General features: G+C 39.5%; 1 protein-coding gene across 8 annotated transcripts in view; it reads left to right on the top strand.

Annotated features, from left to right (window-relative positions):
* LOC137301486 (neural cell adhesion molecule 1-like) overlaps positions 1-27,451 on the top strand; it is a 441,173-nt gene that overhangs the window by 382,045 nt on the left and 31,677 nt on the right. For 6 of the 8 annotated variants that reach the window (XM_067971002.1, XM_067970999.1, XM_067970998.1 and 3 more), the window contains one exon: positions 3,596-3,776. In XM_067971002.1, the coding sequence (XP_067827103.1) occupies positions 3,596-3,776 (181 nt within the window). Of the gene's footprint in view, positions 1-3,595; positions 3,777-8,963; positions 12,890-27,451 lie in introns of those variants that run through there. The other 2 variants (XM_067971004.1, XM_067971000.1) reach the window with 1 other exon arrangement.

The raw sequence follows: 27,451 nt of genomic DNA, 5'->3' as shown, positions 1-27,451 counted from the left end.
CACACTGCAGCCACGGTGCGCCGGTGGTGGAGGGAGTGAATGTTTAAGGTGGTGGATGGGGTGCCAATCAAGCCGGCTGCTTTGTCCTGGATGGTGTCGAGCTTCTTGAGTGTTGTTGCTGCTGCACTCATCCAGGCAAGTGGAGAGTATTCTATCACCCTCCTGACTTGTGCCTTGTAGATGGTGGAAAGGCTTTGGGGAGTCAGGAGGTGAGCCACTCGCCTCAGAATACCCAGCCTCTGACCTGCTCTTGTAGCCACAGTATTTATGTGGCCGGTCCAGTTAAGCTTCTGGTCAATGATGACCCCCAGAATGTTGATGGTGGGGGATTCGGCGATGGTAATGCTGTTGAATGTCAAGGGGAAGTGGTTAGACTCTCTCTCTTATTGGAGATGGTCATTGCCTGGCACTTATGTGGCGCAAATGTTATTTGCCACTTATTAGCCCAAGCCTGGATGTTGTCCAGGTCTTGCTGTGTGCAGGCACAGTCTGCTTCATTATTTGAGGGGATGCGAATGGAACTGAACACTGCAATCATAAGCGAACACCCCCACTTCAGCTTTTTATGATGGAGGGAAGGTCATTGATGAAGCAGCTGAAGATGGTTGGGCCTAGGACACTGCCCTGAGGAATTCCTGCAACAATGTCCTGGGGCTGAGATGATTGGCCTCCAGCAACCATTACCATCTTCCTTTGTGCTAGGTATGACTCCAGCCACTGGACTGTTTTCCCCCTGAATTTTTTTTATTTGTTCGTGGGATGTGGGCGTTGCTGGCAAGGCCAGCATTTATTGCCCATCCCTAATTGCCCTTGAGAAGGTGGTGGTGAGCAGCCTTCTTGAACTGCTGCAGTCCGTGTGGTGAAGGTTCTCCCACAGTGCTGTTAGGAAGGGAGTTCCAGGATTTTGACCCAGCGACGATGAAGGAACGGCGATATATTTCCAAGTCGGGATGGTGTGTGACTTGGAGGGGAACATGCAGGAGGTGTTGTTCCCATTGACTTCAATTTTACTAGAGCCCCTTGATGCCACACTTGGTCAAATGCTGCTTTGATGTCAAGGGCAGTCACTCTCACCTCACCTCTGGAATTCAGCTCTTTTGTCTATGTTTGGACCGAGGCTGTAATAAGGTCTGGAGCAGAGTGGTCTTGGTGGAACGCAAACTGAGCATTGGTGAGTTCCTGACGCTTGCTAGCACTGTCGATGACACCTTCCATTACTTTGCTGATGATTGAGAGTAGACTGATTGGGCGGTAATTGGCCGGATTGGATTTGTCCTGCTTTTTGTGGACAGGACATACCTGGGCAACTTTCCACTTTGTCGGGTAGATGCCAGTGTACTGGAACAGCTTGGCTAGAGGCACGGCTAGTTCTGGAGCACAAGTCTTCAGCACTACAGCCGGGATGTTGCTAATGACTTGCTGCAGGGATCTATTTTGGGACCCTGTGTTCTCCATGTGCATAAGTAATGCGGGCATGGGCATGGGGGGAATAATAATCAGAATTTGCATACAATACCAAATTAGGGGCGTGAAAAGCTGTGAAGAAGAATTCAGGAGAACAAAAACAGAGGAATGTGCAGATATGTGGTAAATGCTGTTTAACATATCTCATTGTGAAGTAGTGTAAATTTACGGAAAAAGAACAAGGGAATGGAAATATACCTCATAGTAAAATCCTAGTGGAGGAACAGAAAGATTTTGAGTGCAGATACATTGACTTTTAAAAACAGGGTTTGCAGGAAGGAAAGAAACAAGGACTAAATGGGGTTCTGGGTTTTATATATAGGGACATTAAATATAAAAGCAGGGAGGTGATAATGAATCTTCAGAAGATATTGATTAAACCACAGTTGAAGTACTTTGTGCAGTTTGGGGCATGGTGTTTTAGAAATGATATTGGAGCCAAGAAAAAGGTGCAGTGCAGATTCACTAAAATGATACCAAGGATAATAGGATGAGGTCATCATGAGACATGTGAAAAACTAGGACTATGTACACTGGATTAGTGAAGGGTAAATAGTGATATATTAGTTCCCATGGTCAGTGAATTGGTAATAAGGGGGCATAAATTTATGATTGGTATCAGAAGCATAAATGGGTAGGTTAGAATTTTTTTCATGCAAATAGTTCTTTAAATATGAAATGCACTTCCACAATCATTTTAGAGGGAATTAGATGAACACTTGAAAAAAATATTGTAGAACTCGGAGATAGCAAGGAAATGGAATCAGAATATATATCTTCGAGGCACAGTGGGCTCAACTGTCTCCTGTGCTGAAATTTCTGTGATGCTATATGGAAGATGCTTGTCCGTTCCTTCTGAGAATAAAACTATAACTCGTAAAAGCATAATGTCCTGATGATTTTGTCTTGTCTAGGCATAATACTAGACCAAGATCTCTTCCAGCACTTTGAGAGTTCATGTTATTACTATCTCTGCTTATCATTTCCCTTTGGTGGTATTTGAATCTTGTCCTAAGCACGATTATGCTAATACCATTTAAACCTTTGGATTTGTATGATCTTAAATGGCTTTGGCAGTGGACCCACTTTGGGACCTACTTTGGCATACAGGCAGTTTGTAGACCCCATTCATCGTATACACCAAAAATTGGATCTGAATTTTACACCTGAAATTCAAGGTACTTAAGTTTTATCCATCATCTGCTGTTTATCCCGTTGTATTTACAACGATAGAAAGAAATGTTCATAACGGTTGAGACAAATGCTTGTTTCTTATGGGAACAATGCCCTGGATAAGTCATCACTAAAAAGTTAGCAAAATTGGTAACTGAATGCATCTCTTTGTTTTGTTCTCCAGCAAAATCATGTAAAATCAGATCCAAACAGTGGCATCCTAAGTTATCTGTAGGCCAACCAACTGTTGCAATTTACATGCTTTCACCAAACATTATCATCCTCAATTGACAAATCTAAATGACTGGAGCTTTGGAACTCCAGTGATCCAACGAGCCCTGAGCTTGCAGATCTGGAATCCCATCGCCAGTTTTTGAATTTCTTTGTTACACATTATTTTTATGTCGAAGTTGAACAAATGAAAAGGAATCTTATTTTGCCAAAGTGACCTTGTATTCTTTGGGAAAAGTTCAACTTTCACATACTAATCTCCCACCCCTTTCCTACCAAGCTTACCCCTTAATTTTATTTCTGGTCTATGTGCTTTTAGGAAGGAGATGCTTTAGCTTGTGTGAGTTACATTAATTTCATTGATGAACCAAAGGTCTCAATAGTATCACTTCTATCCAAAAAGTCAAATAACTGACAAGCCCAGAATATAATGAAAAATCACCTGATCACACAGCAGGTGAATGATAGTGAAAATTATCCCTGGGGTTCAAATCTGCAGTATCTCCTTAACATTTTTTTGATAAATCTGTATACCATTTATCTCTGCACCCAAATCACAGTGCAAAGGTCAACCATTAGCGGATTTTACATTTTCTGAAACGGACTAGAAATTAGCAATATGATAGCACAGTGACACCATAGCTTTAACTTATGTATACGTAGCTTTCAAAAATCAATTAGGTTGAAGCTCTGGTGGCTCTTTGTTCACCAATGATTTATTTCACAGAAACATCACTCGGACTGGAAACCCGAAATGAGATTGCCAGCTGATAGTGAATATGTTATACTCGGAAACCTGGAATGGAACTCGGAGTATGAAGTTTATGTCGTGGCTGAGAACCTACAAGGCAGATCAGATGCTGGTTCCTTCTCCTTCCGGACCTCGGTAGAACCCACTGTCATTCCAGGTACGATTTCAGGCTGCTTTCAATTATTATTTGCATTAAGTCTTGCAAAGACGCTGCATCCCCAAATGTAGTCATGCTCGTAAACTTGAATACTGCATTATATAGTATTCATCTGTCCAAGTGTCAGATATCATATTCAATTTTATTTCTTTCTTTTAGGGAAAAACTTGTACCAGCTTGTACTTTTCCATACATGTCTTCTAAAAATAAATAAAAGCACTTCATTTTCAGATCTCATTTTTGCACTTCCCGACTGGTTTACAACAAGAAACGTTGGCTTGTAATGCAATATCATGGGTGCAGCCATTAGCACAACATGGAATTGGAATCTTAAATTAGGACTAAGTGTAAGAACTGTGCCGTGAGGGAAAATTGCAGCAAACAGTAATATCCTTCAGTGCATTGACAATTAGGCTTTCTCTAATTATCCCACTTACGATATATATACCTTATGTGTGAATCACATAATGCTGAATCTAAATTTCAGCAGCATAATCCCAGACATCAGCTGTATAAAAAGAATACTGGTTTAATACCTACACCTGAAGCCTGTCAAGCAGCAAGGCGGGTTTCTCAAATTCTGGGTATAACTGCCGTCTACATGACTGGGAGCAGTAATGGAATAGATTCCCCTGAGGTGGTGGAATGTTTCTATTCTCTACAGTAGTAGCAAGAAGATAGTAGTTGTAGACGCTTGCACTGTTACTGCAAAGAGTACTGGCAAAAAAAATCCACACGTATGGTGTGAGATAGTGTTGATAAAAACTTGCAAGATCAGGATTTTTTTGGCAACTTTGAGTTGTGAAACCTGTAATTACTATATGCTGTGTGAAGCATATTGTTTTCCTTTTCTAAATTGCCATCATTGTTAATAATCATCATAAGCACTTATTTTTTATGAAATTTAATTGCAGTGACATTACAGACTTAAATGTTGCAGTTTTCCCTCATCTCACTGAACTGTAGTTTGCTAATGGTAATAGGATCAATAGAATTTTGCTGAGGTATAAAACCTCTGGTGTGCAATGCATGGCAAGTTTTATATTCTCAACAGACCTCATAGTGGTTACTGATTTCTGATGCCACCCAAGAGTATTAATGCTACTTCAGTGGTGATTGTACTGTTTGAACATTACAAAGTCACCAGAGTTGCATCCAGTTGATGATATATTGTAGTAATAAACATTCTAGTGTGTTCTGTTTTGGAATAGGAAATGGCAAATTACATCTTGTGCTTTAGTTAATTTGCTGAGGCTCCCATTTCAATGTGAAACCTGCTGGAATGTTTATTACTGCTAGTAGTAAGATTGCAGTTCCATCACACATTAATGGCTGCTGCCTCAGTCCCTTGGATTGCTTGCTATTGTTCTTGTTCATCTGCCCACCAATACTCTGAATCAGATCACAGGATTTTCATTGACAGAATTAGACCAAGGATAATTTGATTATTATTTTAGAAGTTTACAGTGTGCCTGGATAATCTGAGTGCATGCAAGATTTCCTTAAGATGTAAAGGACAATATTTTCCTCTGTATATAAAATTTAACCAACAAGGTGATTTAAGTAAACGAGAGCAAGGCCAGTAGAAAATGGTAACAATCTGTTCTGCTGCTGCTATGTGTTTATGAAAATTAGCATCAAGAATAGCTTTTCATGCACTGTTAAAGATCAACCATGTAAAATTATTTTATAATTAGTACAGGGAGAGATTTAAAAAACACAATCTTCCATTTAGTGCTGAGATCTAGTTATATAAAGGGAAGGCAAGATTTCTTTGTGTTGGACCAGAATGTAAAGAAACCATGTTGGAATAAATAACTTTGAAAACTATTTAAATATTTGAATAATCAGTATTTTTCACAAAAGGAAAATTTAAGGAGCTATGTAACAACATGCAATATGTAACTAGTGATAACACGCAAATGTGTGTTATGTGTGTGTGTGTATATATATATATATATATATGTATGTATATGTACACACCCCTGAAAACCAAGATATGCCATGCTGCAACTGCCTTTTGACTTGCAGTTGGTTTCAGGTGCAATATGCCAGCTCTATGATGTCACATTGAGTATTCCATGAAATATCCATCAAGGATATAATAGAAACTTGTTGCAAAAGGATTAAATAAATTCCAAAAAAGTGAGCATCTCATGCCATAGGGTTGTTCACCATGTAAGATAATGGCAGCTTCCGAGCACTACCTGTGAAATAGATTAATTGTACTCAAAGTTAATTTTCCTTTGTTCAATGATCTCTAGTATGCAAAAAACCTGGCCCTCTTTTGGTTTCCGGGTCCATGTCCTAAAAATGTTCAATCCATATCTTTCCAATCATGGTCAACAGTAAGAGGCAGCTGCATTAGGGTGCATAATCATAACTTTACACAAATCGAATTAAGATACAATTTTACCTAAATATCACTATTATAAATGAAAATGATTCAATAATTGCAACATATTAGGATTTCCCCCTTTTCTGAAAGTAAAAAGATGCATAATATTCACTGATCATAAATCATATTTTATACTAAAATTATATCTGCAAATACTGATTTTCTTCAATTAAAATGTTTTTAACAGTAAACCTGTTACTCTTTTTGATTATTCCATTCTATATCTGCAACATTAAATAAATTACACAATTAATTAAGGCAGATCAATATAGAATCAAAGTACATGACAACATCTTAATAAAAATGTGGTGTCACATATATTATCATTCTACTTTTTGAGCTTAGCTCAGTTGGTACCACTCTCACCTCTGACTCAAAGTTATGGACTTAATTTAAATGGGCAGAAAATTGAGCAGGCTCCATTATGGGTATGCAATTCGTCCTGCTTGATTTTTCTTAATGAGCTCTGCTCAGCTGATCCTCTACACCCAAGCATTATAAAAGGAAAATCAGCCTCATGCATTATTGGAAGTACCATCTTTCAGATGAGACATTAAAGTGAGGCCCCATCTATCAGGTGAACGTAATATATCTCATGGCAGTACATGAAGAGCAAGCAGTCCTCTCAGTATCCTGGCCAACTTTCTTTCCTCCACCACAAACAAATTATCTGATCATTCATTCATTTACCATTTGTGGATTAATTAATTTGCCATTTGTGGGACCTTGCTGTACACAAGTTGGCTGCCGTATTGCCTACATAATAACAGTGATTGCACTTCAAAAAAAAATCCATTGGTTGAAAAATCCTTTGGGGCAACTTGTGAATGTGATGAGGCACTATCTTATGGTTTTTTTGCATGCTATTTTAACATTGTAAGAATTTTCTTCCCACATTGGAAACATTCTTAAATCATTAAATCCTACTTGTTTTCCTACTATACATTTTGCAAAATACCAAATAGCTACATTCACAGCTACAGAGTATTGTGAGCTAGCATTTCTGTTTCTCAAGCTTGGGCTTTAAATTTGTCTATTATAAAGGAAGCCATAGGACAGACCGGCACTGATAATACAAGGCCAAACAACAGCATAAAATTACATTTGCATCTTAACAATCTAATTTAAATTTGAAAATCAGTTACTGATCACATTGTGATATTTAATCTCACTGTATGTAATCTATCTCCTGAGCTCCCTTGATGTATATCAGTGAAAGAATCCCAGTGTCATTAGTCATTTAATAGTAAGCTCATAATATTTACTATTGAACAGCCATGTAACATGTGCAACACTGAGTGAGTGGAGTTCTCTTTGATTGACAATTGCAGTGTATCTGGCTGCTTAAGAGACATGGGGGTAATTTTCACCTTCACTGCTTCGGTGCTAAACTTGCAGTGCAGATCACCCAACCGTTATAGAACCTGCCTGATATTCATTTTCATTGAAAACAATAGAAATGGAAATCGTGTGGGTTCTATAACAGGTGGGCGATCTGCTCCACCAATTTACCACCTGGGCAGGGAAGGTGAAAATTATCTGCACCATCTCCTCTTCAATGCATAGCATGATATTGTTTTAGACCTTGGGCTTCCTTTTCATAAAGACCTTGTGGGTTAGAGAAATGTCTGTCCATTATACCAGTTAAGTGCCAACTTAGCTGCTTGAGAAATGTGAAAGGAACATCGTACAGGTGCATTCTGATTGGCTGGTTTTCTTTCATTCCCATGATGCACAATTATTTGCAGCAAAATCTCTTTCCATTTTGACTTAGGTCCATTAAGTTGATGAAATAAGAACAATTAACACTTTATTTGTACAAAGAGGAAAATATGGTCCTAAATGTGTAGACGCAGGCAAAAGTAATTTTTTTCACTGGATAAATATTCATTTTGAAATGTGAAATATATACTATTGCATTGTTTTTTGCAATGTAAAACTTCCTTAGTTCTTTGATAGTATCAATGAAAACACTGTACTGACTCTCGTCATTAATGACACAGGAAGTGATTAATTGGACTTTTGACTATTTCAACTGTTTTCTAACGTTTAGTGGTTGATGAATTAACACATGAATGTTATATGGGGATGCAGCAGAGAGTGCTGCAGTTTGCATGACAAGCCTGAAAATGTTAACTGGCCTATTACATCACTAAGGCAGTTACTTACACCAACAGCTTGGAGCATGGGTGAGGGAACTGCTTTTCCATGCAACAGTTGCAAGTCATTTAACTGAATGCAGCTAACATATGGCAGTAAAGTAGAACATAGCATTAATTTCAAATCTTTTCTTACCAGCTTTATTCACGCTTCATGTTTGTCTTTCATTGAAACTACTTACTGTTTCTTTTTGCCCTATTCTGTACTCGCAGCCCATTGTGTGGTCATTTCCATTCTCCCAGCTTAGTTTTGTGCCCTTTAACCCTGTAACCATGAAATATGATCTTTGACCTAGTGTGCTATTCATACTCTGCTTAAAATTAAGCATACTTACTCTTTTATGTTACACAAATATTTCTCTAACCTGTTTTATTTCAATTTAACATTTACACTTTATTTGTTTACCTTAAATTCTTGTTAATTTGGTTTTGTATTTATGATCTTTTTTTTCTCTCTTTCTCTCTCTTACCCCACCCCTTTTTCCTCCCTCCCTTTCTTCCACCTGTCTGTCTTCATATACATATGTTTCCATTCCCCCTATGTTTTCTGTGAACACTGAATGATTGGACTGGCCATTTTGTTTCACAACTCTTTGCTCCCCATGAATGGAAATACTTTGGCTACAACAGCAACTTTGGGTGGTTCATCAACATCATACACACTCTTCTCATTACTCTTCTCTGCAATTCTAGTTGTTTTGCTGTCTTAGACCCTCAATAAAGGCATGCTGTTTTCTCCCCAAACAGTTCAACACATAATTTTATGCCTTTGCAGTTGCTTCAGATCTATTTGAGTGTTAATCAGAAACAGAATTGCACCATTTTTATTCAAAACATATGAGCTGTTTAAACAAAATGTCAATTTTAAATCTGTTCTCCTTCATGTAGTTCTTTTTTGTGCATGCACATTTAGTTTTCATTTTATCTGAGCTAAGATTGTCTGCCAATTTCTACATTCCCTTTAGAAGGCTATTTCTGTTGACCTGTAATTCCCTTGTTTTGCGAGGGTCTGTCACTCCCTGTCGTTTCATTCTATAGTTAGTCATTTCTTCAAATTTCTATCATCTTCCTTTTCCTCTCTCATCCAACAAGTCATTACTGTAGCCTGGCAGCCTGATGAATGGAACCATGGGTAGAGGACTCATGGCTCGAAGGAATTAGCAACTGTTTGTGTGTGAACTGAAGTAAAACCATGGTATAAATATTGTATATTGTATATCTGGAACATCTACAAAGGAATTTCATACAAAAAGTTATTGTCAATTTAAAGTTTAATTGAAAAAAAATTAAAATGGAATTTTTGACTTAAGAATCTAGTTCCAAAAATGATACCTAGGTTTTTTGCTGTATTTTACCAATTAGTATTTTAGTGGGTAATGTGAGCACATGCAAAGAAAGCTTATCTCAAACACACAGCTTGGTTAAATGTGTTTAATTTTATACAGCTATGCTAGCATGCACCATACCGTATACAGGAGACTCCTGAAAATGTTATGTTTGTAGGTCATGGCTCGAGTCGTTTTGTTTTTCCAGTGCTTTCTCTAACTCAGCCATTTGCAAGCAAATTAATGTAGATTCATAAGGTCAGACTGCAGTATGGTAGAATTGCCTTAAATATAGCGATTCTGATTTGATTGTAGTTTTTACAGATGTAAAAAATGTGCCATAGATAACCAAGAAAATGTGGAGGCATATTGTTACAATTTCCTGGGGACTCTCTCTCAATTGACTCAATTCTATTTCCTTAAATAAAAAAATTTCATTAAGAAACAGTTAAGTTTTTATACACACTTATTTTTTCTGGTTCATAATTTACATCTATGTTGACACTATATATGGGCAAAAATTACATTTTCAATTTCCTCTAAAATACAACACACAATAGAGATAAAGGCAATCTGAAATTTAAAAAAAATAGAAAATGTTGCAAATACACCAGCAGGCCTGTCAGCATCTGAAAAGTTGTGTTAACATGTGGATACAAACCCTTGATCAGAACTGGAAAATAAGCAAGCCCCTCTATAGAACTGAACTAAGTGAAAGGAGAATTTGGGTTAGTTCTCCCCTGAAATATTAGCTCATTTTTTAGCTGCCACCAGTCCTGCTGTGTAATTTTGTGTTTTCAATTAACATATAATGTGGGATGTAGCCAAAGCAATATTTTATTGTTGATGCATTAGAAAATGTACCCATTTATGCATTGTAATCACCATGCACTGTATCTGCATTGTTTACATTTACAGAGTATGGGACCAGTTTTTTTAAATTGTTTTTCATTGATAAAAACTTTTCATACTTACATTGTTTCACAGGAAGGCAAACAGTATACACTGCAAAACGAAATTAAACATGACAAACAAATAGACAGGAAGAGACTCTTGACAGTCTGGCATTCAATGCTAATAAACGTGACAATATTTCTAAGTAGTACTTGTTCTCACAATACTTGTACTTCTTTAACTAATTCTTACGTAGCACCCAGTGAATTTAATACATTTAAAATAAACAAAAGCTAGTGGAGTCCCTATTGATTGCCATTGTTTGAATTGTCTGATAGATCAGGATGCAACAGGACTGTTCAACCAAATGTTTTGTGCTCTGCCATTTTCCTCTATTATTGGCAAAGATGGTGCATAGGCTGAATTTGGCAATGGTATTAGTTCTAAATGATTCAGTACCTCTGCCACAAAAGTGGCCAATGTTTTTGTGGTGAAATTGCATTCATTTGCTACATGTGAGCTGTATCTATTCCATATTTTGTTAATACTAAGCAAGAATTATTACTATTAAACAACTTACTAATTACTAAAAAAAACATTTGAGGAATGTCCATGCTTGAATGGAAAATAAATTTGCATTTGGCATACAAAACCTTGTTAAATATTTGTGCTCTGTTTTATATAAATATCAATTAAACACAAAAATTGTTTCTTGTGTATTGGGTATATTAACATGGATTCAGGACTGTAGATGCTATACTTGTGAACATACAAGAGCTTAGCACCAAAATCACTTTTGCTACTTGATCTTTGCTTGATTTTGAAGATATTCATTTATTTTGCATGTTGTGCCCCTAGATCTATCATTCTCTGTCCTTTGTTTCCTCGCTGTGTGCCTTTATTACAAAATCTTTGTAGAACTTATGGGGTGGAATTGTCATTGGCATTACCACCTTCAGATGAAATTCCTCTGTGTGCTATTTTAACATATTCAGTAACCCACTTAAAGTAAACAAATGAACAAACATGTTAAATAGTACAGAGAAACTTGATACAAACGTCATCATGCATTTGTTACATTCAGAGCAACGTTACCCCTTATTTTCTAAAATGGTTTGAAAAGATCATCATAGTTGGCACTAATAAGCTGGAACAAACATTCTTTGCATCTGTCTATGGTTACGGCCATGCCACATAGATCCCTCAGAGAGAATAGTGCAGCATTTTTTCCAAAGCAACTGTATCTCACAACTGCACTAACATTGCCAATGTGCTACTGTAGTCTTTTCTTTTGGCAGTAGTGCAATAGTGTGATGTTATTAAGTGAGCAGTATAAACATTCTTCAGTATATTAATGAACTCTATTACATATAGTGCACTACACTTCATAATGAATTTTGTTTCGTAAAAGTTGAGTTTTGCATGATCATCAACCCCAAAATAATATGATTTAGCTTATAAACCATGAAATATATATTTGGAACAAAATCTTACTCCACTTTGAGTTGGAAAGTTTTGTTGCATGTGGTATTAAATATTACTTTATGACACCAACAATGAACTATTAGATAGGTGATCAAACTTAGCATCTCAATAAATGCCCCATTTTGTGCATTAAGTTCATTTGTAGCATGAGCATGAACAATACTGAAAAGATTATTGAAGATATTTAAAAATACCATATTTCCTTGAAAGTCTGATGAAGTTGGGAGTGAGCCCAGCTTGAAAAATGAATGGGAAATGATCAGATTCACCTTTAAGATTTCTTTAGGCTAAAGTTGAATATTTTCATTTGTCGAATATGTAGACGGCAGTATGTAGTACCTCTCGGATTGTACTTCACAAAACAGACAGCAGTTTTGAGAGCAAATCCCACCAATGGCATTAAAAACTGCAACATGATTGCAAAGCTGGTCCACTTCCAGATTTTTAATCTGTTTTTCTGGTCAGAGATAATTAATTTTTTTAAAAGTCTCGTGTCAAATTGTAGAGATTTGATAGTTCAAAATTTAATATATCCAAACATTCATTGCAGAATTTTAGAGTTCTTATGTTCTGTCAGTTTCAGCATTCTTGATATTGGCAGGAGCATAAAATACCCAACTGTAAATTTTCAATGAAATACAGTTAGTAAAAGAGGTTTTCATACTATGGCTTGATTTTGTTAAAATTGTATTAATCGTTCTAACTATAAAACAAAGTTGGCATTAATTGTCTAAAAGACTTTGTATGCACTAACTTTGGGGAAAACTTTGAAATGTGTCAGATCAAGTTCCTGCCCACAGATGAATAGTTCTGCAGAATTTTATTACGAAATAAAGTACACATTTGACAGACTTTTTGCTGTGTATATTTACCAAATATTTGAATTCAGATTTATTTCAATCATTCCAGGTCTACATAGTGAGTTAAATTTAGTTGGCCTTGTGACAATTTTCGTGAGATAAGGATGGAAATGGTCATTTAGTCAGCCCATCCCGTCGTACAATCCAGATGTCACTGCCAATGATGACATTTAAATGTTGACCCACCTCATTAGACTCTTGCCGCTCTGGTATTTGTTTTCATTTATCAGTTCAGTCAATGCTGCACAGAGCAATCTGTTGACACTACTATAATATTGTTGAAGTGCCACTGCCTACATTACATATTGGAAAATGGATGTCTGAAAGTGAGCAACAAGGCTGCAATTCAATCAAGTGGTTCTGATGCTGCAATAAACAAGAGTGAAACTCAGCCAGTTTATGAACACCCACAGAGCCACCTATATTGAATTACAGCCTCAAACGAGAAATCACATTTATTTATTATTCTGTACAATAATATATGTATTTTGAAAGAATGCATTTTTGTTGCTTTTCTAACCTCAATGCACCAAGCATTCCAAGTGCAACAGAACTGGAGCAATGTAGAATGAAAGGCTAATAAAGCGAACCATGATTTAGAACCTAAATGAATATGGCAGCTCATAACTAGCACAATAGTGTTACATGGTGCATTTCAACAGTGGACTTCCAGAAAATAACTATTTAGTATGTTTCATATGGGTAAACCTGATGTGTATGCATTTTTAGCTGCTTGCTTCAGTCGGTTCCACCACTAAGTATGCTCGTCAGCACAAAGTACAACCAGTCAATAACATTTGCAAAATCCCAAGCACATGTAAGGATAATTGAAATCCTGAGAATAAGTAGCTTAAGATATTGGTTTGGTTTGAATTTTTTTTAAAAAGCACTTAATTCCAGGGGATGTGATTAGGGGCAGGGACAAACTTCTGTCTGTCTCATGGACATATCCCAACCCCAACCCAAATCCCAGGGTCTAGATCATTTGCATACTGCCAATGCCATTGAGCGCCTGCTCAAGTAAGGGGCAGGGATTTAGCTGTGACCTCCATGCAACAGCATGAGCTGACTTGCACTGCTGCCCCAAAATGCTAACTGGCAACACTGGCATCTACCCGACAATGTGGAAAATTGCCCAGGTATGTCCTGTCCACAAAAAGCAGGACAAATCCAATCCGGCCAATTACCACCCCATCAGTCTACTCTCAATCATCAGCAAAGTGATGGAAGGTGTCGTCGACAGTGCTATCAAGCGGCTATTACTCACCAATAACCTGCTCACCGATGCTCAGTTTGGGTTCCGCTAGGACCACTCGGCTCCAGACCTCATTACAGCCTTGGTCCAAACATGGACAAAAGAGCTGAATTCCAGAGTTGAGGTTAGAGTGACTGCCCTTGACATCAAGGCAGCAGTTGACCGAGTGTGGCACCAAGGAGCCCAAGTAAAATTGAAGTCAATGGGAATCAGGGGGAAAACTCTCCAGTGGCTGGAGTCATACCTGGCACAAAGGAAGATGGTAGTGGTTGTTGGAGGCCAATCATCTCAGCCCCCAGGACATTGCTGCAGGAGTTCCTCAGGGCAGTCTCCTCGGCCCAACCATCTTCAGCTGCTTCATCAATGACCTTCCCTCCATCATAAGGTCAGAAATGGGGATGTTCGCTGATGACTGCACAGTGTTCAGTTCCATTCGCAACCCCTCAAATAATGAAGCAGTCCGAGCCTGCATGCAGCAAGACCTGGACAACATCCAGGCTTGGGCTCATAAGTGGCAAGTAGCATTAGCGCCAGATAAGTGCCAGGCAATGACCATCTCCAACAAGAGAGAGTCTAACCACCTCCCCTTGACATTCAACGGCATTACCATCGCCGAATCCCCCACCATCAACATCCTGGGGGTCACCATTGACCAGAAACTTAACTGGACCAGCCATATAAATACTGTGGCTACGAGAGCAGGTCAGAGGCTGGGTATTCTGCGGCGAGTGACTCATCTCCTGACTCCCCAAAGCCTTTCCACCATCTACAAGGCACAAGTCAGGAGTGTGATGGAATACTCTCCACTTGCTTGGATGAGTGCAGCTCCAACAACACTCAAGAAGCTCGACACCATCCAAGATAAAGCAGCCCGCTTGATTGGCACCCCATCCACCACCCTAAACATTCACTCCCTTCACCACCGGCGCACTGTGGCTGCAGTGTGTACCATCCACAGGACGCACTGCAGCAACTCGCCAAGGCTTCTTCGACAGCACCTCCCAAACCCGCGACCTCTACCACCTAGAAGGACAAGAGCAGCTGGCACCTGGTAACAACACCACCTGCACGTTCCCCTCCAAGTCACACACCATCCCGACTTGGAAATATATCGCCGTTCCTTCATTGTCGTTGGGTCAAAATCCTGGAACTCCCTTCCTAACAGCACTGTGGGAGAACCGTCACCACACGGACTGCAGCGGTTCAAGGCGGCGGCTCACCACCACCTTCTCAAGGGCAATTAGGGATGGGCAATAAATGCTGGCCTCGCCAGCAACGCCCACATCCCGTGAACGAATAAAAAAAAAACAAAAGTTAAAAATGGTGTTGTTTTTGCTTAGGGCTGGTTCACTGAAAGCCTCTAGCAATGCTTTATGCCAGGAATGCACAGGCATCCTTAGCACCAGCATTTCTAGGTCACAAAAGGTAAGAAATGCATAATGTGTTCTTTTGTGGGAATCATTGGGCTCAATTTTCAAATTAAAAAATGGATGGGTTGGGGGCGGGGGGGGTGGGGGCATTGAAAATTGCCACCATTTCAGACCCGCCTCCAACCTGCCCATTTCCAGTTTTCACTGGGGTGGGACGAGGGGCGGGCGACTAACCTGCTCCCAGGAGGCGGGTCGGGCCTTGAAACCTTTCATGGAGGCTTCGGGCCTTCTGTTTTACGCCTCGTGAAAGGAGAGAAGGACGGGACTAACAGGTAGGTGCCTAGAAAGGCACAACTTGCGAACCCAGAGGAGCAGGAGTGCTTCCCCCAGACCCAACAAGCCTACCTACACGACCCCCCTCCCCCAACGATTGTGGACACCTGACGCCCAATCGCCGACCCTCCCTCCTGATCGCGGACCGACCCCCGATCCTCTGACCCCCAATTCTCCCCCCGACCCTCCCCCTCAACGATCACGGTGACCCCCGATCCAGACCTTCCTCCATGACTGACCCCCGATCCCTTCCCCCATGACTCGCGACCCCCGTGCCCACCCATACCCTCCCCCATGCCTCCCTGTGTTCCCCCCCCATCCATACAAACAAAGACTTACCTGAAGATGTCCTCTCCTTGGCTTGTCTCCCATCTGACTGAGACCAGCCTGTCAATCAGCCGGTCAGTCGGACGAGAAACCCGTACTAATGGGCTTCCCGACCTCAATTTGACCCCACCCCCACCCGGCTCCGTTTTAAAATCACCCCTTTTGTTTCTGCCCCTACTTCCACCAGATTTTCTGACGGGTGGAAAAAGAGGCAGAACTTAGCATAACCAGCTCCTGCCCCAAAAATCTATTCCCCTCTGCCCAGATAGCATTACTTTTGCAGCTCCAAGGCATAATAATTCAGGGTTAGTTTTACGAAAAATTACCATTTACCAAAAAAACTAGGAGTGAGTTTTACCAACACCACCTATTTAAAAGTGAAGAAATATGATTAACTTTAGCAACCTTTTGTTTATTTATTTCTGTCTGTCTTGGATTTGTCATTTTGTTTAAACAATGAATATTGGTGAAATCATAAAGCATGGTGCCACAAAGTTAAAGCTGGGTGTCATAAAAATATATATGAATCCTGACTCCATGCTTATGAATAATGACACCAGGGGACTGCCTGTAGGCCAGGAATAGAAATGGGCTAAGCATGGAACCTTAGGTGACAATGTGGCTGTAGGAGGAATGACCACTGTGCTTGAATAGTTAGGAATAGAATCAAGTGGACATCAACATGGAGGTGAACCATAGAGCAGAGGCAGGGAAGGAGGATAGAGTGATCGTCTATATCAAAGGCCACAGAGAGGTCAAGGAGGACATGTTCACAGTCAAAGTTGGTGACTTTGAGCAGGGAAGTCTTAGCGCTGTGGGCAGATGGAAGCTAAACAGAAGTAAATTTGAACTGGGAAAAAATAAGCATTAAGCTAGGTGGTGACAGTGCTTAGAAAGGAAAGGCTGATAAAGTTTAGTAGAAAGCAAGCGATAACTAAATCACTATTAATAGTAGGCAAAAGGGATGGGTGACGTGGAAACAAATACAGCTCCAGCCAATGGTGGAATGCAGATTTTACTCCCACAATTTCGATACGTTGAACTATCTATTCAGCCACTGTGTGAAGGACAAGCACTTGCCACTGACTTGTGCTGAACTGCTTTGTGGCTAGTTACAGAACAATATTGCTGTATTTTGCCAGCAGCTCAGCCACTCGCCCTGTTGACTAGAGATGGGGAGAGAGGTGCAAACCAGGAAGACACAAAACCATAAATAGTTTTAAACAGGGAATATCCCCTCAGAGGAAAGACAAAAAGTTTGAAGTGTAAATATATTTTCAGTCTTCATAAAAGGAATGTTCAGAGCCCATCTGTTCCAGTTCATTCAACCTCTGTGTAAAACTGAGGTCAGGAGAAAACAAAGTTTCTGGCTACCTAACAATTTTTTATGCCTTGAATTTCAGGTTTCTTCGATTCTTTCCTCTGTCCACTCTGATTTTTCACATAAGTTTAATTATTTTACAAATTGGGCTTCTCCCTATTGGTGCCATTTGGAGAATGAATCATCTTTTCACTTTTTGTAGTTCTGCATATGCTCTTTTTTTGTTCTCAACATTTGTACCAAAATAAAATGTTACTCCCGTTTTCAGATCAACTTCCCATGTGAAATTAGCACAATGATTGAAGAAGTGGCACAAGCTGGCCAATCCTATGTTAACACCACGGGAGGAAATTTCAGGTGGTGCATTTCATTCATAGTAGGAATATCTCTGACATTACACCTATAGAAAACCAAAGGACAAAAGAACATTATCAGCTTTTGCAGTCTGCTTTGAAGTTGTTAATGCACTCTGATCATAGGAGCACACTGTGTTATTTTGGTAAGATTTTGTCTCACTGTTGAGTTCATTCTGAAATGAGGCACAAAAATACCTCTCATACCAGATTATTAGAGAGATTTCTTAAAACTTTTTTGTATTAAAGTTACTTTTAAAGGTTATACTCATTGCAATAGTTTTTCCAGGATCTATCTGTTTTTAAATAGACATAATCTAGCCACAGTCCACATCCAGGTAATTCCTGCCCAAGTTTATTTTGTGCAAAACAGAAACATTTGGAAATAACTTGTGAAAATGGATCCCAAGATGTTGAGTACGAGGCTCAATCAATATAGGCATTTATGTCATGTCATAAATGGCTGAATATCAATACCTGAATTCTGATATTAGATAGACAAATGGTTTACTAGAATCTGCTTTTATTTATAGTATTTATACGGCTTCAGTTTTATGTAGGAATTTTATTTTGTCGTACCAACAGCAGATGTCACTACAAGCAGTGACTGTCCACACGCTCCATGTCCTTGATGTAGATTTATGGTTACGCAACAGAATTAATGATTGTGAAGTGATTACTACAGATTTATGAAGAAATAATGTGTATTTGACTGCCATGAGAACAGGTACAGTCATGGGTACCTGACCCCATCTAGCGGTTAAGATGGCATCATAAACCAGGCAAGTAGAGCTTGAACAGTTTCTGTCAGCTGAACTTGGAGATTAGATTGTGGCCTAGAAATTGCACCCATCCACTTATTGCTTTTATAAATGATGTGGAGATGCCGGTGATGGACTGGGGTTGACAATTGTAAACAATTTTACAACACCAAGTTATCGTCCAACAAATTTAAAATAAATTTGTTGGACTATAAATTTATTTTAAATTTGACGAAGGAGGAAGCCTCCGAAAGCTTGTGGAATTTAATTTAAAATAAATTTGTTGGACTCTAACTTGGTGTTGTAAAATTGTTTACAATTGCTTTTATAAACTGTAGTATTTTTTTGGTAAAGGCTGATGGCATGTTCGATCCCAACAGCCAATGTTTGCAGTGCATTTGATGTTTGATGATGTCCAAATTGAGGAGTTAACTATTGTGACATAGCTACTATTTTATTGAGAGAGAATTCAGAATTGAATACTTGGGAATAACAAAATTAGTTTATTATACCCTTAAAATGGGCCGGATTTTACTGTAAAAATAACAGCGAGGCTAACAGTGCTCACTTATTTATGTGCAAATTGAAAAGCAACTTCCGGCGACCACACATGCGCAGTTAAACGCAGAAAGTTGCAGTCTGAGATACGATGCTCCCCCAAAAGCTGTGCAAACACGGCATCTCACTGTCTGGCTCCCCAATCAAATGTATTGAACGGCCTGAAGTTCCTGTACTGACATCGCAGATATGGAGTAAACTTGCCAAAAAAAATCTATTTTAAGTCTAAGAACCATTTTAATGGCGTGGTAAATCTTAATTACTGCCAAATAACCCTGCTGGCACTGAAAATTAACTTTCACAAGTGTGGAGTCTCATTGCTTCAGATTTTAATTATTGGACATTTTTTTAAAAATTAAATAATTTTTTTAACTTTTTCTTTCTGTCTCTTTTATCTCTGTCTCTTAATTCAATCTTTCTCTTTATTTTGTTTTCTCTGCCTAATTTGATATTGAATTCACTGTTCTAACTTACACTTCCCAGATGCCCTGTAGAGGGCGTCGTGCTGAATGGCAGTCCTGTTGATAGTAACTTGCCGTGCAAAAGCTCGTAGAAAGTCTATGGGCAAGTCTAACAAACGTCTCGTACCATTCGTTTGCCGCTCACAGCAAAATCCAGCCGATTACATATTGTAGGTTAAACTTCCTGTAATCTACTGCATATCATTTCTCTGTACACATGCAATAATATTACCAAGTCTAATTCCCTGATAAATTTCACATTAGATGGGCCACCTTTCAATTTACTTTGCACAAAAATTCTAATATTGCCATACATGCACAGATAGAAAATAATTAGCTTGGGAGCAAGAGATAAAAATGGGGAGTGGTATTGAATGGAAGACTCGCAGCAGAATGATGAGGAAAGGATGTGGAGGTTATTGTGGAAAATTCTTTGGAATCATCAGCCCAGTGTATTGCTGCAGTGAAAAAAGAAAACAAGGTACTGAATTGCATTAGCAAAGGGATAAAATACAAATCAAAATAGGCAATGTCACTATGTAGGGCACTGGTTAGACCTCACCTAGAGCTCTGTGTGTAGTATTAATCACTATTGTTTAAAAATCAAATTATTGGCTTTAAGAGAGTAATATAAGAGAACCCAAATGATTCCAAGTTCTCAGAAATCTAATGAAAGGTTAAAGAAATTGTGCACGTTCTCATTGGGAAAGAGAATTTAAACTAGCTAATAGAAAATTCTGAAGGGCATTCATGAAGTCTATTCAAAGTATATTCGTACTGCTGAAGGCTTCAAAAATTAGAAGACATAATTTAATACTTAGGAACTATACCTATTACCTAACGGCCCAAACTCCTCCATCATCATCCCTGGGTATGTCCTGTCCCACTGGCAGGACAGACCCACTAGAGGTGGGGGGGGGGGGCACAGTAGTATACATTTGGGTGGGAGTGGCCCTGGGAGTCCTCAACAATGACTTTGGACCCCATGAAGTTTCATGGCTTCAGGTCAAACATGGCAAGGAAACCTGCTGGTTACCACCTACCGCCCTCCCTCAGTTGATGAATCAGTATTCCTCCACTTGGAGGAAGCACTCAGGGTAGCAAGGGCACGAAATATACTCTGGGTGTGAGACTTCAATGTCTATCACCAAGAGTGGCTCGGTAGTACCACCACTGACCAAGCTGGCCGAGTTCTGCAGGTCATAACTGCCACACTATGCTTGCAGCAGGTGGTGAGCGAACCAACACGATGGAATAACCTACTTGACCTCGTACTCACCAATCTAGATGTCACAGATGCATCTGTCCATCACAGTATTGGTAGGAATGAACACCGCACAGTCCTTGTGGAGACTAAGTTCCATCTTAACAATGAGGACACCTTCCATAATGACGTGTGGCACCACCACTATGCTAGATTAAAAACCGATGTAGCAGCTCAAAACTGGGTATCCATGAGTCGCTGTTGGCCATCAGCAGCAAGCAGAATTGTATTCCACCACAATCTGTAACCTCATGGCCTGGCATAGCCCTCACTCCTCCATCACCATCAAGTGACATGACCAACCCTGGTTCAATGAAGAGTGTAGAAGAGTATGCTAGAAGCAGCACCAGGCATACCTGAAAATGAGGTGCCAATCTGGTGAAGCTACAACATACAAAACAGTGGAGGCAGCATGCTATCGACAGTGTATGCAATCGCACAATCAACGGATCAGGTCAAAGCTCTACTATCCTGCCACATCCAGTGAAGCAACTAATGGGAGGAGGAGGCTCCATGATGATCCCCTTCCTCAATGACAGTAGAACCCAGCATGTGAGTGCAAAGGACAAAGCTGAAGCTTTCGCAACCATTTTCAGCCAGAAGTGCGGAGTGGATAATCACTCTCTGCCTCCTTCTGATGTCCTCGGACATCACAGATGATGTTCTTCAGCCGATACGATTCACTCCATGTGATATCAAGCAACGGCTGACTGCACTGGGCAGAGCAAAGGCTATGGGTCCTTATAAGATCTCGGCTATAGTGTTGAAGGCCTGTGCTCCAGAACTAGCCACGTCTCTCTAGCTAAGGTGCTCCAGTACAGCTATAACACTGGCATCTACCCGACAATGTGGAGAATTGCACAATGTCCTGTGCACAAAAAGCTGGACAAATCCAACCCAGCCAATTACTATCCTATCAGCCCACTCCAAATAGTCAGCAAAGTGATGGAAGGAGTCGTCAACATTGCTATCAAGTGACACTCACCAAAAACCTACTCACCAATGGTAAGTATGTGTTCTATCAGGACCACTCAACCCCAGACCCTATTACAGTCTTGGTCCAAACGTGGACAGAAGAGCTGAATTTCAGAGGTGCGGTGAAAGTGACTGCCCTTGACGTCAAGGCAGCATTCGACCAACTGTGGCCCCAAAGAGTCCCAGTAAAATTGAGGTCAATGGGGATCAGGGGGAAAAATCTCCAATGACTGGAGTCGTACCTGGCACAAAGAATGATGGTTGTGGTTGTTGGAGGCCAATCGTCTCAGCCCCAGGACATCACTGCAGGAGTTCCTCAGGGCAGCGTCCTAGGCCCAACTATATTCAGCTGCTTCACCAATCACCTTCCCTCCATCATAAGTCAGAAGTAGGGCTGTTCGCTGATTGCACAGTGTTCAGCTCCATTCATAATTCCTCAGAAAATGAAGCAGTCAATGCTCACATGCAGCAAGACATGGTCAACATCTAGGCTTGGGCTGATAAGTGGCAAGTAACATTCGCGCCACTCAAGTGCCAGGCAGTGATCATCTCCAAGACAGAGTCTAACCATCTCCCCTTGATATTCAATGACATTACTACTACCAAATCCCCCCACCATCAACATCCTGGGGGTTGCCATTGACCAGAAACTCACTGGACCAGCCACATAAATGCCATGGCCACTGGAGTAGGTCAGAGGCTGGTTATTCTGCGGCAAGTGGCTCACCTCCTGACTCCCCCCAAAGTGTCTCCACCACCTAGGTTCACAAGTCAGGAGTGTGGTGGAATACTCTCCCATTTGACTGGATGGGTGCAGCAGCAATATTCAAGAAGCTCGACACCATCCACCACCTTAAACATCTACTCCCTCCACCAGCAGTGTATCATGGCTGCAGTGTTTCCTATCTACAGAATGCACTGCAGCGACTTGCCAAGGCTTGTTCGACAGCATCTCCCAAACCTACAGCCTCCACCATCTAGAAGGAAGGCAGTAGGTGCATGGGAACATCACCTCCTCCGAGATCCGCTTCAAGTCACACACCAGTCTGACTTGGATATATATCACCATTCCTGGGTCAAAATCCCTTTCTAACTTTGGGAGTACCTTCACTACACGGACTGCAGCAGTTCAAGGAGAAGGCTCACCACCACCTTCTCAAGGGCATCTAGGGATAGATAATAAATTCTGGCCTTGCCCATATTCCAAGAATGAATTATAAAAAGAACACACAAGAGTAAACAGAGCCTTCAGGCAAAACTAGTTCAGAACCATTTTAAAACCGAGTTTGCTCTAGGTGATTGCCTGATACATAGCAGGTGAGGCTATCGTGAATGTGCTACCCAACAGTTTCTATTGACTAAAATTAATGGGCAGAAAATCGTGAGCAGCATGCCTGCAATTTCCCATATGCACAGGAAGTGGTCAAGGCTCCATGATGGTAGCACAAACTGAGAAAATCAAACAGCATGGAATATGTTACTGGAGAATGATAGAAAATAAATTGGAAATTCATTATTATTAAATGATAAGATTAATAAGCAAAGAGGGCACCTTCAGCAGATTAAATAAACTTTGTAATTCAGAAATCGCTCCATTGAAGATTTTTATCGAAGTATCGAAGTCATCTTTTTGGAGATGGAATTTTTTCATAAAAATTGATTCTAGGACTAGTTCTTTGTCCCTTCGCTGGCCAGACTCTAAGTCCATTGCCAGGGAAATATCAGGGTTACCACAATTGAGGGAAACATTAACAATTGACCATAGTTTGAAATCTATATATTTTGCCATCTCGCAAAATCTGCATTGATTGAGAATGGATCCATCCAGAGTGAAAGAGATACAACAGGTGATCCAAAAAGAGCTCCACACACTGCCAGAGATGTGTTTGGTCAGCTGGAAATTATTCTGTTTTATCCAAGGTTTCCTGTTTCTCCACATAAACTTAGTAGTACATTCATCTTGATCTTTAAAGATAGACTGTTAGATCAGTGCTGGCAACATTTTAAAAGGTACAGCCTTTATTTGCATGTAATACACATTTTGCATTGAGAAATTGGCCCAAAACCCGGATGCAAGTTGCACAAAAACAGCCTTTGAAGTGCTTTTCATATATAACATGGGTGTATCCCAAATACTTGTTATTTCCGTAGGTGAGTCACATTAGAGACAAGACAGTGTTTTTTTAGAATGCTGATCCTCCAAAACAGGCTGTCAGTCCCTCCTAGTGATGTCACCCACTGGTTTCTACCAGCCCATAGTACTTCAAGAATTCATCTGTTCACTAAAATAGGACAGCATATTGTAATGAAGGTGAAATTTCTCTGCCAAAGCGATGACTTGGTTTTGTAGCAATTCATTCAATTATGCAGTAATACCTAACATTGGGAAGTAGAGAGTACACAGCTATCCATTGCTCGGAGCCACCCACAGTAATAGACCACTTATCCAAAGAAGACCTTGCACTTGGCTCAATTATGAGGATAAACAATAAAGTGGAATAGATGGAATTCTGTTCTGCGCCTCCATGCTGACTAATACCAGAAGTCTTTGCATTTTTGATTAGGTAGACCTTGGATTATGGATTGGTGAGGTCAAAAAGTGGACCAAATTTAAATTGCCTATATAAAGAACAAGAACTTGCATTTATATAGTGCCTTTTAATGTAGTAAAACGTCCCAAGGCGCTTCACTGAAGCATTATCAAACAAAATTTGACACCGAGCCACGAAAAAGGATATTAGGACAGGTGACGATAAGCTTGGTCCTTAAAGAGATAAAACCAAAATATTATCTTTCATGACTTGTTTTGGCACACAGAATTAATTATTAAGACCCTACATTTTGATCCATGAAATCTAATTAATCCCAGTAATGTAACTCGTGATGATTTAATCAGTGGCAATGGAACATTTTGTTTACCATATTTGTACAAACCTGGAATGAGTGAAGAATCAAAGATATTCTGTTGCGCTCTAGGAGTTTTCTACTTGTTTCATTAATGGGTCATATTTAGAAAATTAAATTGGGTAAAATTTGTAAAAGGCTTTCTGAAAGTTTTTGCTTGACATTTTGTTACCTTCTACTCAAAGCTGGATATAGTTAATCAAGCATCATTGAATTATTGATATTTGCTGTGAGAATTTGAGTGGTTGGATTAAGCCTCTGGTTAATGCGCCTGAAATCTAATTTGGATACTGCCGTTCTGGCAAATATTCCCAATTAAGTCTGATAATTTAAATTGCCAGTATCAATCTATATTCTATGTATAGACATATTTACTTAATGGGGTTATGATCCATTTATAATGGTTTATTAGCTAGCAAAAGCATTTCACTGCTGCAGAATATCTTATATATAACATTAGAATGTAGAACTAAAATTAGTTATTTTTTAACATTACATAGAATGGGGTGAGAAACAGAGGATCAGATTACAAGCATTAATCTTGTAATGTACATGATCTGTCTCTTTGTTGCCATCAGAATGCAATATTAGTTAGATGAAGCACCAAGAGGTATGGCCCCCTTGCAGATTCACCCAAACTTCCCACGGGCAACCTAGGCTGATCTCTGAACGCAAGAATTCATAATCAGGTCAATTGTAGATTACATTGTGTTCGTCTTTTTTAAGGGATTTATTTTTGTTGACTCAACTAAGTAAGCATACTTCTTGATATTACAGCAAAGGACTGATACTGACAGCATCCATGAAGATGAACGTGGGTTGAGACTGACTTGACCAAGGAGCTTGGCATGGCTTTTTAATTAAGTTCTTGTGTTGTGGGCAATACTGCATTTATTGCCCATCCCTAGTTGTCCTGAGAAGGTGGTGGTGGGCATTCCTGTTGTAGTGCTGCAGTCTCTGTACTGATGGTTCTTCCACATTGGTTTTATGTAGACCATGCTAAGATTATGACCCAGCAAACGATGAAGGATGTCAGGATGGTGTGTGACTTGGAGAGTAACCTGGAGGTGATGGATGGGTAGGGGGGGAGGGTTGAATGTTCAGCAGGAAAGTTACAAAATAAGTTTTTTTTAAAAAGATAATGAAATCAGTGAGTTCAGAGGCTGAACAATTCAAGCTTTCCCTTTGTGTTTCATGAAGTCATCTGACCTCTTGTTACACACTCCCAGCCTTCTATTATTGATCTTAAAGAATAGGATCACTTTATAATGTCTTTAAAAGGATTCTAATGTTACTAATATAAGAAACCTGAAGAATTATTTCAAGAAATGATAATTTATAGCATCAATGTTGAAATTCCTCATTTGTTTCATCAATAATCTTCTCGAATCTCAACAACATTAAATTATTATGTCACCTCTTCAATCCTATTATAACATTACTAGGTTAATGTTACTAGGTTTTTTCATAGATATCCATCACATTTTCATGTTTTGCATCTGTAGAATTGACATTTTTATGGGTTTCTTCACCCCCTAAAACATATTACCGTTTCTACAGTGCTGCTTTCTACAACGAACCCAACAAAAAAATACGTTGACGAATGGGAATGAGAGAATGAGTGAATGGGAGGAAGGGAACAAATGTTGTTAAATAAGTTTAACTTTAATTTTATTCTTTTAGCACATGATGAAAGTATTTGAGACTTTGATTTCATATTAAATATAGAGCTGTGTTGCCTGGTTATTTTCAGCCTCTTGACAAAACCACCCTCAAAGGATATGGGGAAAAGGCGGGAAAGTGGAGTTGAGGTAAAAATCAGATCAGCCATGATCTCATTGAATGGCGGCGCAGGCTCGAGGGGCCGAATGGCCTACTCCTGCTCCTATGTCTTATGGTCACCCTCTGGCCCTATAACCGTGAAATTCTGATTCAAGGTACGATGTTGACATAAATTATATCAAATTGTTTCTTTTTACATCAACTGTGAAGTTAAAATGTGTTGTCAAATTAACCAGAATGCACTATCTTCAATATAAAGTGCAAGTTTTCCGGGACGCCATTTCTCCAGATCCCGCAGTGCGGATTTGGAAGAATTGCTCACAATTTGAAATTTGCTGCCTCCATTCCTGACTTCATAATATTTTATTAATTAATATAGAAACCAATAAAACCAACAGGACTTCCTGAATCAAGGCATTACTATCGCTCTGAATTGATGTACGCAATAGTTTTTCTTCTGATGAGAGATCTTTGTTACAGTTGTTTGATGGTAAAGTTACAAAAGGTAAGAGTGATGGATAGAAAAACTGAGATAAGCACAGAATTTGAATACCTAATTAGCACAAAAGTGACCCAGATATATCTGTTGCTACCAATTTTTCCCATCCAGTTACACCTCTCATTGGAATTATTTACTAACTGTCACCAGGACATTGTAGGAGAAGGGATTGTCTCGCCTCCTATTTCATTTCCTCTAAGACATTACCTGTGGGCTACAGTAGTAGTAATTGTTACTACACTAGTAATTCAGAGACCTGGACTAATCAGAGAATATGAGTTCAAATCCTACCATGGTAGTTTGAATACAGTTTTTTAAAAATCTGGAACTATAAAAAGCTGGTGTCAGTAAAAGTGACTATGAAGCTATCAAATTGTCATACAAACAGGTT

Source organism: Heptranchias perlo, chromosome 33, assembly GCF_035084215.1.
Source record: "Heptranchias perlo isolate sHepPer1 chromosome 33, sHepPer1.hap1, whole genome shotgun sequence".
NCBI classification, from domain to species: domain Eukaryota; kingdom Metazoa; phylum Chordata; class Chondrichthyes; order Hexanchiformes; family Hexanchidae; genus Heptranchias; species Heptranchias perlo.
The sequence above is the reverse complement of the archived record's forward strand: the minus strand, read 5'-3'. Positions and strand labels throughout refer to the sequence as shown.